The sequence below is a fragment of the Aspergillus homomorphus genome (assembly GCF_003184865.1).
Source record: "Aspergillus homomorphus CBS 101889 unplaced genomic scaffold BO97scaffold_23, whole genome shotgun sequence".
Lineage (NCBI taxonomy): Eukaryota > Fungi > Ascomycota > Eurotiomycetes > Eurotiales > Aspergillaceae > Aspergillus > Aspergillus homomorphus.
In genome coordinates, this window is record NW_020291909.1 from 373,853 (window position 1) to 386,963 (window position 13,111).

At 54.0% G+C, this 13,111-nt stretch overlaps 4 protein-coding genes across 4 annotated transcripts; 3 read left to right on the forward strand and 1 right to left on the reverse strand.

Annotated features, from left to right (window-relative positions):
- Positions 1-704: 704 nt before the first annotated feature.
- Positions 705-4,658, forward strand: BO97DRAFT_471107 (putative ATP-dependent permease ADP1). The gene is made up of 4 exons (XM_025700017.1): positions 705-909; positions 985-2,616; positions 2,669-4,090; positions 4,151-4,658. The coding sequence occupies exons 2-4, from the start codon at positions 991-993 to the stop codon at positions 4,385-4,387; spliced, it is 3,285 nt and encodes a 1,094-aa protein (XP_025550519.1). The 5' UTR covers positions 705-909; positions 985-990; the 3' UTR covers positions 4,388-4,658.
- Positions 4,659-5,027: 369 nt separating this feature from the next.
- Positions 5,028-6,110, forward strand: BO97DRAFT_102905 (cornichon family protein). Its single transcript, XM_025689847.1, has 4 exons — positions 5,028-5,273; positions 5,404-5,559; positions 5,640-5,706; positions 5,780-6,110. Exons 1-4 carry the CDS (start codon positions 5,173-5,175, stop codon positions 5,870-5,872), a joined length of 417 nt encoding a protein of 138 aa, XP_025550520.1. The 5' UTR covers positions 5,028-5,172; the 3' UTR covers positions 5,873-6,110.
- Positions 6,111-6,823: 713 nt separating this feature from the next.
- Positions 6,824-10,309, forward strand: BO97DRAFT_392439 (EF hand domain protein; the record flags this gene model as incomplete). The annotated part of the gene is made up of 2 exons (XM_025693866.1): positions 6,824-9,665; positions 9,798-10,309. The coding sequence occupies 2 exons, from the start codon at positions 6,824-6,826 to the stop codon at positions 10,307-10,309; spliced, it is 3,354 nt and encodes a 1,117-aa protein (XP_025550521.1).
- Positions 10,310-10,680: 371 nt separating this feature from the next.
- BO97DRAFT_392442 (WD40 repeat domain-containing protein) lies at positions 10,681-12,744 on the reverse strand. The gene is made up of 2 exons (XM_025693867.1): positions 12,586-12,744; positions 10,681-12,492 (listed from the first exon to the last, which is right to left on the reverse strand). Exons 1-2 carry the CDS (start codon positions 12,709-12,711, stop codon positions 10,843-10,845), a joined length of 1,776 nt encoding a protein of 591 aa, XP_025550522.1. The 5' UTR covers positions 12,712-12,744; the 3' UTR covers positions 10,681-10,842.
- Positions 12,745-13,111: the final 367 nt, after the last annotated feature.

Here is a 13,111-nt window from a genome sequence, read left to right on the forward strand (position 1 = left end):
CTCTGACTGGCCCTTAGGCTAGCTCACAAGGGTGCGACAGATACCAGCCACGTTTTGCGTGGTATTTGGCTTTGCCTGTTGAGCACTAAGCAATCCTAGTCGCGGGTTTAGCAGCGTGGCTAGTTAGTTAATGCGGGGGCGTGTGTCGGCGCTCGGATCTATGCGTGTCTCTGGTTCATGGCACAAAATGACCAGTTCTCCAGCCCCAGAACCTTGTTTTCAAAGGCATCATCAATCTGACTCTATGTTACTAACAGTATTCTGTCAGTTTTCTAACAGGTTTTGGTCGTTGTGCGACTCAGTTGTTGTCAGTGATATGGAAATGACCCCTTCGATCAACGTTATCGGATTACATATTATACGAACATGAATTCCAGAAGATGTAGGACGGGAGATTTCTAGCTCACTCGGAGTGATACTCAAAAATCAGGTGCGAGTATGTGTATTCCGAGCTCATAACCGAGGCCCAAATACTTTCCAGTTAACAGGATACTCCCATAACTTGATAGTGCCTGGTACCTGTGTGCTGAGTGGTGTACTACGTAGGTACCCGAGATGGGACAGACAATAATAATTATGCGGAGTTGCTATTGGTGCCCCAGGCTGTCAGGCCATGGCTTTAGCTTAGCGCATCTCCGCCCTCGTCATCGCCCCCAACCCCAACCGGTTTCCCTTCCAACCTCCGACCTCCTCATCTCTTGCCTCCATCATCTTACCGCCTCTTTGCTTGTTGTTGTAGCGCGTCCTATCCCCATCTGCACAAGCAATCTCGTTCCTTCAATTCAAGTACTCTTTCTCTCCGCCCAGCCTGTCCTTTACCCTTGTCTGACAAGAAAGCCCGATGCACCACCTGGCTTCTTGATTACTTGGGGATTGCTCGACACTATCTCCGCATCGGTCCTTTCTCCGGTGCGACACCTCAACTGGCATTCGGTTGTTATCTCCTCTGGTATCCGGTCGCTAATAACAATGCCTTCATTCTAGTTCAGGATGAGACTCCCCTCAGCGTTTCACCTCTCCCTGGCTCTTGGGCTCACGTTGTCTGCATCTGCTGTTGCGGCGCGGAGCAACTACTCCGAAGCCGAGCTAATCCCTCCACTTTTCTCCACCTTCAGCGATCGCCCAGATGGATGCCCGCCTTGCTTCAACTGTCAGCTAGATGCCTTCCAATGCGCTCAATTCGCATCTTGCGATAAGTTCACAGGAAAATGTGTCTGTCCACCCGGTTTCGGAGGTGATGATTGTGCACAGCCGCTGTGTGGATCGCTGGCCGACGGTCACCAGAGGTCTCCGCCGAAAGATGGGCAGTGCGCTTGCAAGGATGGCTGGGAAGGCTTGAACTGCAACGTCTGTCAGACGGACGATGCTTGTAATGCAATGATGCCGGAAGGGGAAGGCGGCGTTTGCTACAAGCAGGGTGTTACTGTCAAGGAGAACTTCCAGATGTGCGATGTGACAAACCGCAAGATTCTGGACCAACTGAAGGAGCGCAAGCCTCAAGTCACATTTTCATGCGAGGCGGAAGATAACACGTGCAACTTTCAGTTTTGGGTGGGCAAGGTAGAGTCATTCTACTGTGGCTTGGATACGTGTCAATGGGGCCTGGAGACGACTCACAACCAGAACAAGACTCACTACACGTGCGAGAATATCCACTGCGAGTGTATCCCTGGACGAATGCTTTGTGGCGAGGAGGGCTCCATTGACATCGGCGATTTCCTCAGAGAATCAATCGCAGGTCCGGCATCGTTCTCGTCCGTGTCGACTGTGGGTGGTAGCCCCGACGATGGAAGCAAGTTTCAGGAACCAGCGATGGATGACTTGATCAAGGCAGTGTTCGGAGACAAAAGTATCACGCTGAATTGCAATGCGGGAGAGTGTTTGTATAGGACAGACGTCCCTGGATACACTCGTCCTGTCAAGCAGATCAACACCCCTCTTATTGCTGGAGTCATTGCTGGATGCGCTCTGTTTGTCGTGGCTGTGATATTAGCCGTATGGTACCTCTCGCGCAGATCATACGGCCGCATCCAACTGCCTCTCTCCGACGATTCAGATGATGAAGCGGCTAAACTCTTGGCCGAGCACAAGCCGGCAGCTATGTACTGGGACAATGTCTCGTACTACCTCAACGGCAAGGAAATCCTCAGCGGCATCCAAGGCGCTTCCCAACCGGGTCAGATCACGGCTATCATGGGTGCTTCAGGCGCAGGGAAGACTACCTTCCTTGACATTCTCGCTCGAAAGAACAAGAGAGGTACAGTCCGTGGTGACTTCTACATCAACGGGGAAAAGATCAGCGACCATGACTTCAAGTCGATGATTGGCTTTGTCGATCAAGAGGATACTATGCTTCCCACTTTGACTGTACACGAGACTATTTTGACTAGTGCGTTGCTCCGCCTCCCTCGGGATATGAGCCGAGCTGCAAAGGAACAGCGAGTATTTGAGGTCGAGAAGCAGCTTGGGATTTCACATATCAAAGATCAATTGATTGGCTCCGAGGAAGGCAAAGGCCGAGGTATCTCGGGCGGTGAAAAGCGACGAGTGGGTATCGCTTGCGAACTTGTCACCAGCCCCAGTATACTTTTCTTGGATGAGCCTACTAGTGGATTAGTAAGTTCGCGAATATTCGGCCAATGCGACTTTCACTCACATGATTGATTAGGACGCATACAATGCATTTAATGTCGTGGAATGCCTCGTCACTCTGGCAAAAACATACAACCGGACGGTCATTTTCACCATTCATCAACCCAGATCTAATATTGTGGCTCTCTTCGATCGCCTTATTCTCTTGGCTAAAGGAAATACCGTCTACTCTGGACCATTCTCGACATGTCAACAGTACTTCGATCAGGCGGGATACTCTTGCCCTCCGGGTTTCAATATTGCTGACTATCTGGTTGACCTTACGATGCATGCCAGTGTCACTCGCTCTTACAGTGACGAGGTCGAGTCTCCCTTACTCGGAACACGTATGGATCCCCCGAAGACGGCCTCGAGCAGTTTGAGAGCGGTCAAATCTGTCGCTAGCGCATCGAATGTGAGCTTGGAGGATAATTCCAGTAGCACCTTGGAAGCGAATCGACGGCCCAAGAGTAAACGGCGGGTTTCTCTCAAACAAAGACAGGATAGACAACTCTACTCACGGAAGAAAGATCCCGAGGCTCCGTCCACCCCAAAGACAGATGAAGAAGATGTTCAATTGGACGATGTAGCAGAGAACACCCAGCAATGGCTACGACTATCTCGCCAGCCCGCCCTCATCCCGAATCAGACTCCTGAAGACCCGGATCAGTTCCCACCCGTCGCTCCGGGCCAAACAGATCTTGACATCCTGGTCGCCAATTACTCCTCGTCAGATATTGCTCGTTCTGTGCATGATGAGATTGTGGCTGCCATTCAGAACGCTCGGGCGGCTAACGGATTCGCCAACCCGGAAGCCTTGTCTGCTCCCCACGCTGGAACCAACAAAGGCTATGCTCGCATTGGTCTCTTCCGTCAGTTCCTGATTCTATCGCAGCGCACCTGGCGAAACCTGTACCGAAACCCGATGTTGATGCTTACGCATTACGCAATATCTATCCTGCTTGCCGTCCTGTGTGGCTACCTCTTCTATGGACTGACCGACGATATTAAGGGCTTTCAGAATCGCCTGGGTCTCTTTTTCTTCATCCTAGCCCTCTTCGGCTTCAGTACTCTTACCAGTCTGACGGTTTTCTCATCAGAAAGACTTCTTTTCGTGCGTGAGAGGGCCAATGGCTATTACCACCCGATCACCTACTTTGCTGCGAAGGTGGTGTTTGACATCGTACCTCTGCGGCTTCTTCCACCAATCATCATGGGAATAATCGTGTATCCAATGACCGGCTTGATCCCGGCCTGGGGAGAGTTCTTCCGCTTCATTCTGGTGCTGGTGCTCTTCAACCTTGCCGCTGCCAACATTTGTCTCTTCATCGGCATTATCTTCCGTGATGGAGGAGTGGCCAATCTGATTGGAAGTCTTGTGATGCTGTTCAGTCTTCTCTTTGCTGGTCTGCTGCTCAACCACGACGCGATTCCCAAGTCTGCTCTGTGGTTACAAACCGTAAGTTTATTTACTCCAATCTTGTCTCAGATAGACCTGAACTTGCTGACATCCGTCTAGCTTTCGATTTTCCACTATGGCTTCGAGGCATTGATTGTCAATGAAGTGACGTACCTGACCTTGATTGATCATAAATATGGTCTAGATATTGAAGTCCCAGGCGCGTCCATTCTGAGTGCTTTCGGCTTTGATACTCTGGCCTTGTGGAAGGATGTTATTGGACTAGCCATCGTCTCCGGTGCTTTCATCGTGATTGCCTATGGAGCGATGCATATTCTCCTTGTTGAGAAGCGGTGACGGCAGCATCATTTCCCCCTTAGACGAGTACCTCTGTATGTGCCGTACTTGGTCGCGTTATCTCTGCCTGAAGAGATTTGTTTTTTGAATATCTTTTAATGTTGTGTACTTTTTTGTGACGGGAAATGCTGATGAGATATTACTTTCTTATGCTATCTTTCTTTGTTCAGCCACGAGTTCTGTCATGTTAACGACCGGTGTATTGTATATAGATGGAGAATGGTCACTTGGGATGAATGGATCTACACTCACGGGTACTGACAGTAACAAGCATTTCCAGTGCGGAATGAAGCACGTGTTTCCCCTCCCACCACGTCATCGTTGGTCATCACCGTGCGATTGCTGGGTAGTTGCATGTGAGCATCGTGTTGAGGTTGGCCTGGAACGACAGATGGAGTAGATTTAGCGTACAGATCATTATCTTGTCTGCCAGACAGAAATACACAGATTTGAATTGTCAATAGCAAAGTGATAGCTCTTCCAGTAGTAAACATGGTGATGATGCCATAAGCGGTGACAGCTTTCCACCCAGATGGGCTCACCGCCTTGGCCAGCTTCCCTTCGCGGCTTTTCCCTATCGGGGCGAATCCACAACCGACTTATGAACTTCACCTGCTTGCATCCTCCTCTACCTTTCTCTACCTTCTTCACCTCTCCTTTCACTTGTCTAGACTCCCCTTCTCTGCGTCCCCTTCGGATAATCTCGAGCACGTCTCTTCAACTTTGCTGAGTCTACCCTCTCGTGGCCCTCGACAACCTTCTTCCAGTTCGTCTTCTTGCCCACCATGTCCGGTGAAGCCTGGCTCTATCTGTTGGCGGTGTTGATCAACGCCGTCAACCTGTTCCTTCAGGTTTTCTTCACGATCATGTACAGCGACTTGGAATGGTACGAGATACCCTTTGCACATTCAGACTGGCCTTTGCTTGAAAAGGGCAAGGTGTCCGACTGCTTCGGCGGTTGTTTTTGCGACAAAGTCCTAGATGGCAGACCACTCGCTAATATGACTCTTGTGCAGTGACTATATTAACCCGATCGATCTGTGCAACCGCCTCAACGCCTACATCATCCCTGAAGCTGCCGTTCACGCATTCCTCACCATCCTCTTCGTCATCAATGGCTACTGGGTCGCTATCGTGCTCAACCTGCCTCTGTTGGCGTTCAATGCCAAGAAGTACGTTTTCCTCGCAGCTACCGCCCTCGCAGGGAAAACGGTCCCCTTCGACATATTCGCTAACCACAACTCTACTACAGGATTTACGAGAACCAGCACTTGCTGGATGCGACCGAAATCTTCCGCAAGCTCAACGTGCACAAGAAGGTCAGTCTGCACCGCATACCGGCTTTACGTCACTCATCCTTGGCGAAGCGTTAGCTAACCCTCTCAACTCTAGGAATCCTTCATCAAGCTGGGCTTCCACCTGATCATGTTCTTCTTCTACCTCTACAGCATGATTGTTGCTCTTATCCGCGACGAGTCTCACTGACTTCGCGACAAGGCAGAGCACGCGATGCGCAACGGCCGTCCGGGCTAATGTATCGCGCGGCGTCAAGTCTTGTCCTTTAGTCGAAACGGCTTGGATGAAGCATGGTTCTGCGAGTATCAACCTCGCTGCTGCATTCCGATCGCATTCGCTTCGCTAACCCCTGCACATCTCCTGCCGGGCTGCACTCGATGCGATCGGGCGCCTGCAGCAGGAGACCTTGTATATGACGTGACTATGAAAGATTATCATTGACGACAGCGACAGTGTGAAGGTGGATTTGAGCTATTGCAGTTTTGGCTTTAATTTTTCTCTCTTGAACTCTAGCAGCGATGAGGGAGAAGCTCCCTCCTATCGTGCCTCGGAGCCCTTGTGCTTGAGGCTATGTGTGTGTAACCTTGCATTTGCTTTACGTTTCCTTTGGTTCTCTGATAATGTTATATTCCTTGTTGATGTGTTCAATAATACTGTATATACCTTCAGCGGTGTGACAATGAAGAGCGTACGATACCCAAGCTGCATTCCACAATCTGCACGCGCAAGATGACTCGGATGGAGTGGCCAGCGAAATGAGAACTGTAAGTCCGGTTTATGTAGATTGATCGATGAAAACTCTCCCGGACAAGCGTCATCAACGTAGGCTTAGCTCTACAGCTGCACCCAAATAACATTTACTGTGTGTGTTTGTCGAAGATGCAACACAGCTAGCGCGGAAGATTCAAGTCTCTACCGCGAAGGCGGTCATGGCCGTAGCTTCCGCCTGCCCAAGAGGCCGGAGAATCTTGAACCCACTCCGCATTAAACAATCTATCTACCTTATTCACTGCGAGTCGAGACTGAGCTCATCGGATCTGAGATTCTGTGGCCTCAACAACCGGAGCACGCCACTAGTCCGGCTGATAACAACAGAAATGCTCCCGTCTGCCTTATAATTCGCATTGTTCGTTGGCCGCGATGTCGGACGCCCACTCCAGGTCCGCTTTGTCACGATACCGTCCGATCCTGTACCTCCTCTCCGGTGTAGCAGCAGCCTACGCGATCGTCTACATTCATCAGCACCTCCTCCACCCAGGAGAAACCGGCGCCTCTTCTTCCCCAGGTGGCTCACGTCTTCATCGCCGCCGCGCCGTCCGCCGCCCGCGCCGCAACAACAGCAGTGGCAATGATCCTCCCGAAGAGTCCTCCTCCGCCGCGGACACGCCGTCATCGCGCGCCATCGCGCACCTCGAACAACTCGAGCGCCACAACGGCGTGTACGGAACTTTCCGCATCGAGACCGAAGATGGCCGGCGCGTCGAAAGCGGCCTCCTCCCGTCTCTCCTGGCGACTCGAGACCAGCTGATGGAGCAGGTTGGGGTGCCCGAGGCCCACGCCGAACGCATGCGGGAGATGATGGAAGATACCTTTTTGGAGTCGTTCCTCGCGCTGGACTTCCCCGCCAGTCACCGGCTGGACGAAGGCAGTCCTGAGCGGGAGTACCTGATCGCGCAGCTCCAGCGACGCGGGATCTCGCGCGCGGGGATCGAGAGGGCGCTCGTTCGGTTCAATGCGGACGATAACTATGGGGCGGATCTGCGGCGCCGGCGGCAGAACGGTGAGAGAGTGACGCTGTCGACGTCGAGCTTTCCCTACGAAACCGAGGAAGGCGAGTCCCCGAGGCCGGACCTGCAGAGTAGTGCCGCCGTCGATGGCGGCGATGAGACGGTCGTGGATGACCAGAGTGTCTTCTCGTGGCGCGACGGCGCGGAACATAACAATGAGGCGGCGCCGATGCATGAGGGCCAGAATCTGCTGAATCTGCTCTATCATATCGCGGAGGATCAGGCGAGGCGGGATGGGTATATCCATCGCGGCGTGACGTGTAACAGCTGTGGTGCTATGCCGATTCAGGGAATCAGGTACCGATGCGCCAACTGCATTGATTATGACCTGTGTGAAACCTGCGAAGCCATGCAGGTGCATATCAAGACGCATATGTTCTACAAGGTGCGCATTCCCGCGCCGTTCCCGGGCAGTCCCCGCCAGTCGCAGCCGGTTTGGTATCCTGGAAAGCCGGCGATGATGCCGCGCAGCTTGCCAAGAACTTTGTTCAAGCGGTTGATGAAAGAGACTGGGTTCGAGAATACCGAGTTGGATGCGTTATGGGATCAGTTCCGGTGTCTAGCAAATCACGAATGGGAGGATGACCCGAACAAGGTGCATATGGCCATCGACCGGAAGACGTTTGATCGGTGCTTTGTGCCGAATACTTCTATCAGGCCGCCGCCCCCGAGTCTCATCTATGACCGCATGTTTGCGTTTTATGACACCAACAACGACGGCCTCATTGGACTGGAGGAGTTCCTGAAGGGTATTGCTAGCCTGAACAACAAGAGTAATGACGAACGGCTTCGCCGCGTTTTCCGGGGATATGACATCGACAATGATGGCTTCATTGAGAGAAAGGATTTCTTGCGGATATTTAGAGCCTATTACGCTCTCAGCAGGGAGTTGACCAGAGATATGATTGCCGGTCTGGAAGATGATTTCTTGGAAGGTGGTGCGCGGGATGTCGTTCTTGGAAGCCAGCCGATCAGTTCAGCGTTTCCTGGGAGCATTCCTAATGGTGAACCCTCACGGGCAGGTGAAGGGAAGCGCGTCAACCATGACGGAGATCTGGAGATTGTCGACAACGAGGGAGTGTTGCGTCTTGATGGAACGGATACTGGTGATCGTTACTCGGTGATTGGAGATGCTGCCGTTCGAAGCTATTACGGGGTCACGCGGCCGGTGTTCCCTACGGCAATGCGGCCACCTGCCTCTGGCGCTGCTCGTGCTTCAGGGAGCCAAGCGAGAAGAGGAACGAACACCGATGAAGCCGGGGTTGCAGCTGATGATGCATCGAGTTCGTCTGGTGCCAGCGATCGATGGCCTCCTCCGGAGCACATTCGCAACGAGGACATTGTTAGCGCTCTTGGAGCTTACGTTCCTGTTCATGAGATCACAGATCCTGTTGATCGGGCTCGCATCGGCACGGCTGTATACAATAGGATGTATGCCACGGATCAGGTTCGTCTCCACGTGACCCGCCGAATGGGGGTTCACGACCGATGGAGACGAAGAGGTTTCTACACGGACGAAGAAGATGGCGCCACCGCCCCCGTTGGCTACCAAAGCGACACGGATGCAGCTAGCTCAGATGAAGAGGACGACCATGAGGTTGACGAAACACACCCAGCCACATCGGAGTCACACCCGCCATCTCCCCGTTCTCGCTCCTCATCCAAGGTGCGATTCCAGGATGACCTGACTGACGATTATGACGTGAGATCGAATCCGTCGACCTCCTCGCGAAGCATCCTTGTGAGTGAACGGTGGGGCGGCTTTGAGGTCCCTGAAGTGGAAAGAGATGTTGGAAAAGAGATTCTGTATCAAGTCACTCAACAAGGGTTCAACGAACTACTCGACATCCTTTTCAAGCCGAAGGAGGATCTGCTTATGGAGGTCTACGAGACCCGGGCTGAGCGTAAGATATGGGCCCGCGAAATCGAACTCACCGAGCAGATGGAGCATGGCAGCCAGGCTGCTCAAGAAGTTCCTGTCGTACAGCCGGAAGCTGAAGCCGATGAGGGGGAGCCAGAGGCAGCAATGCAGAGCATGATTCGCGACAGATCTCTTGATGAACTCCTTCAACGGGCAGGATATTCCGTCCAAAGTCCTACACTTGAACCCGCCCAGGTTTTGGCGCCTCCAACACCAGAGTTGCACATTCCAGATGAGGATGTTGAATCGCTCATTGACCCTACCGAGTCGGAAGGTATTGCAGAGGAGCTGGGCACAATGAATCAGTCTGCGGCTCTTCACGAAACCGGGAACTGGTATCAGCCTCACGCGATATCTCCCTCTTCGCCTTCTCTATCCACCTCCTCAATTGCCTCGGAACCAGCAGACAGTTGTCCGTCCTCCGCTGCAGCATCATACTACGATCCCACACTCCCCCACCACCGTCCCAACGAGGACGACCTCCTCACAACCACCCCGACTTTCCACCAAACCACAACCCGCAGCCCATCACCCGCTTTTCTCCCCTCTCACCAGACCGACCTCCCCAGCGAACTCCGTCTCGACCCTACCAACCCAATCTCCTTCCCAGCACCCGCCTCCCCTCTCCCGGCATCCTCCCCCGAAGCCGAAGCCACGGCCCCCAAGCTCTCCCCCTCCCCCATTCAACCCCTTCCGCCTCCATCCTCCACCCTCCCCAAACGACCCAGCCCGACGCTCCCCCCTTCTCCGGTGACGCTATCCCGCTGGGCCTACCTGAATAAAGTGGAACGCGAAGCCAAAGAGCGCGGCGGCAGCGGCGCTAAGCTCAACTTCGAGGAGTTCGCGCAGCGCATGGCGATGGATCGGGGCCGCACGCTGGCTTTCGTGGCTAGCTGGATTGAGATGGCTAGTTTCTAGGACCGCGCGGCTATGGGTTGAGGATATATGATGTTCATTTGTGTATATATACGGTACGGACAGTACCAGTAGCGGTGAGATGCATGATGGTAGTTCGCATCATGAAGGTTGAAGAAAAATTCTACATCTATTTAAGTATTCGTGAATATATATATGTATAGGACTGGTACGGGGTCTACGGGAAACATATCTGACGGATTCACTTGGGGATGACCAGAAGGCTAGCAATTATAATCTAGCTCATGTAGACCTCAAAAGGGTGAGATTTCCTTTTGTGGTTAATTGAAACCGGACAGACACTGTTGCCCTGGGGAAGAGAAACAAGCTGGTCGCTGCGGAAAGTAGTATGTATGTATGTATGTATGCATGTACAGCACCTATACTACTAACCGTCCCAAGAAACCGGCGACGAAGGGCCCATATCTATGAAGATATTAAAAAAAAAAAGGATAAGAAGGAAGAACATGATCCATAACCCCATGCCCCTTTTCCCGCGAAAGTAAAAGGAAAGAGCAAAGTCGACGACGACGCAATCAATCCCAATAGCGAATGATACCATCCAGACCACCGGTGACGACCTTGCTGGTCTCCTGGGGATGCCAATCCAGACAGGTGGTGGCGCCACCTTCCTTGCCGCCGGCCATGATCTTGTGGTACATTTTGCCGGTCTTCCAGTCCCAGAAGCAGACGTAGCCGGCGCTGTCTCCCGAAACGAGGAACTGGCCGTCGGGGGAGATCTTGATGTCGATGCCGTAGCCGGCGTTGTTGTGGCCGCGGAAGCTCTTCTTGCGGTTCTGGCGGAACTTGTCGGTGGCGCCGTAGACGACGATCTGGTTGTCGCCGGACTGGAAGGCGACGTACTTGCCGTTGGGGTGGGGCGCGGCGCGGGTGAGGGCGAACATGTAGGGCTCGGCGATGAACTTGATAGGCACGGGGATGCCGTACTCCCAGGCGCGCAGCGACTTGTCGTCCGAGGTGGAGATGAAGCGGCGGTTGTCGTCGACGAAGGTGATGGTGTTGATGGCCGCCAGGTGGTGGTCGTACTCCTGGACGAGCTCGCCCGACCGCGTGTCGAACTGCACGATCTTCTTGTCCGACATGCCCGCCAGGAACTCGTGCGAGAGCTCCGGCGACGGGTTGAACCGCACCACGTGCGGCGTCTTGCCCGTCGAGAACCGCCCCACGCACTTGCCGTACTCCGTGTCCCACAGCTTGATCTGCCGGTCGTACGAGGCCGTGAGGAACGTCGTCCCCGTCGGGTGGAAGTCCGTGTCCGTGATCGCCTTGCTGTGGCCCGAGAACGTGCGCAGCAGCTCGCGCGAGTGGTACGCGTCCCAGATCTTGGCTTGCCCGTCCGCCGCCGAGGACAGGAGGAGGTGGCCCGCCCGCGGGAAGAACCGTAGCGATGTGATCGCCTTCGTGTGCGATTTGTACGTGTGGATGAGTTTCTTGGGGATGAAGTTCTTCGTGCTGCCCGGCTCCTTGCGGAGGTCGATGTCCAGATCCTGCGGAATGTGCATGTACGTCCGCCCCAGGTAGTCGAATTGCTCGCTGCCGTGAAACTCGGTCGTCTCCGCGTTGCCCGTGTCGTCTTGGTAGTCCGTCGCTAGTTTGTCCATCGCCGCGGGGATGTGCGATGGTGGTGCCGCCGCCGCGTCCGCCTCGTCCTCGTACACGTACTCCTCGTCGCTGGCTAGCTCGCGGTCCTCTGCGCCTTCCACAGCTTCTGCATCTTCATAGTAGTGGTTGTCGGATTGGTATTTGGCCCACGGGCCCAGGTAGGCGCCCTCCCCTTCGACGATGCTCGAGTCGCCCTTCTTCTGTCGCTTGGCGCGCAGCGCCGCGGAGACCTCCTTCGACGGTTTCATCTGGATCACGTCGCGGCCGCCGAACTGCGCTGCGTGGGCGAGGTTGCCGACGAATTGCTCGGGGACAGTCGGGTTGCGTGTGTAGCCGAGACTCTGGAACGTGCGGTGTTGTGCCGTAAACATCGCTTCGCTGATGGCTGCCTCTTCAGCGTAGCCCGTCGGCACGTTCTTGCGCTTGGCGCCGTTGGCCGCGCCGGCGGGCTTGAAAGGGTTGGCCGGGCCTTGCGATGGTCGAGAGAGGTCATCGTATGTGGCGTTGTAGGTGAGGGCGGTGGAGGACGTATTAGCCAGCATCATCTGCATGTGCGCTTGATCCTGTAGGGATGTTAGCTGTGTGGGCTCGAGTGGTTTGGCAACGGAGGCCGGGGTTCCATTGGCTATCAAGCAGAGAATCTCAAGGGACCAAACCTCTGTATTCACTTCGGGCGCCGCGACAATCTTGGTCGCAGACGGCACCGGGGGCTGGGTTTGCGGGGCGGAGGGAGCGGTGTCATCGTCGCTTGACTCGTAGCCAGCTCCGAGTAAGGAAGCCATGACGTTTTATGGGTAGCGATCCTAGGAGAGGCAGGACCAGTGTGATGTAGACTCGCAAGCTGGGCGCGGGTTGAGGCTGTCGGCAGTCTATTGCTCCACCCTCGCCACGGGACCGGAGCCACAATGTTCCGATTAAGCTACTGATCTTTATCTATAGATATTGCCACTGCATACAACAACTCAACATGAGTGATGTTCGAGATCCAGCTTATGAGCGATAAATAAGGGTCGCATCTTGGTAGGGCCGACGCATATCGCTTGTGGGCAATTCTACCTGCCTTCTCCTTAACTCCTTTGCCGCAGGCTCGCTCTATACTGGCTACCAAAGTATGACGAAGACGGGATACTATGGAATTCATTCAAACGGACCCAATTGTTGGCAGCTGGAATGAGTCTCTTG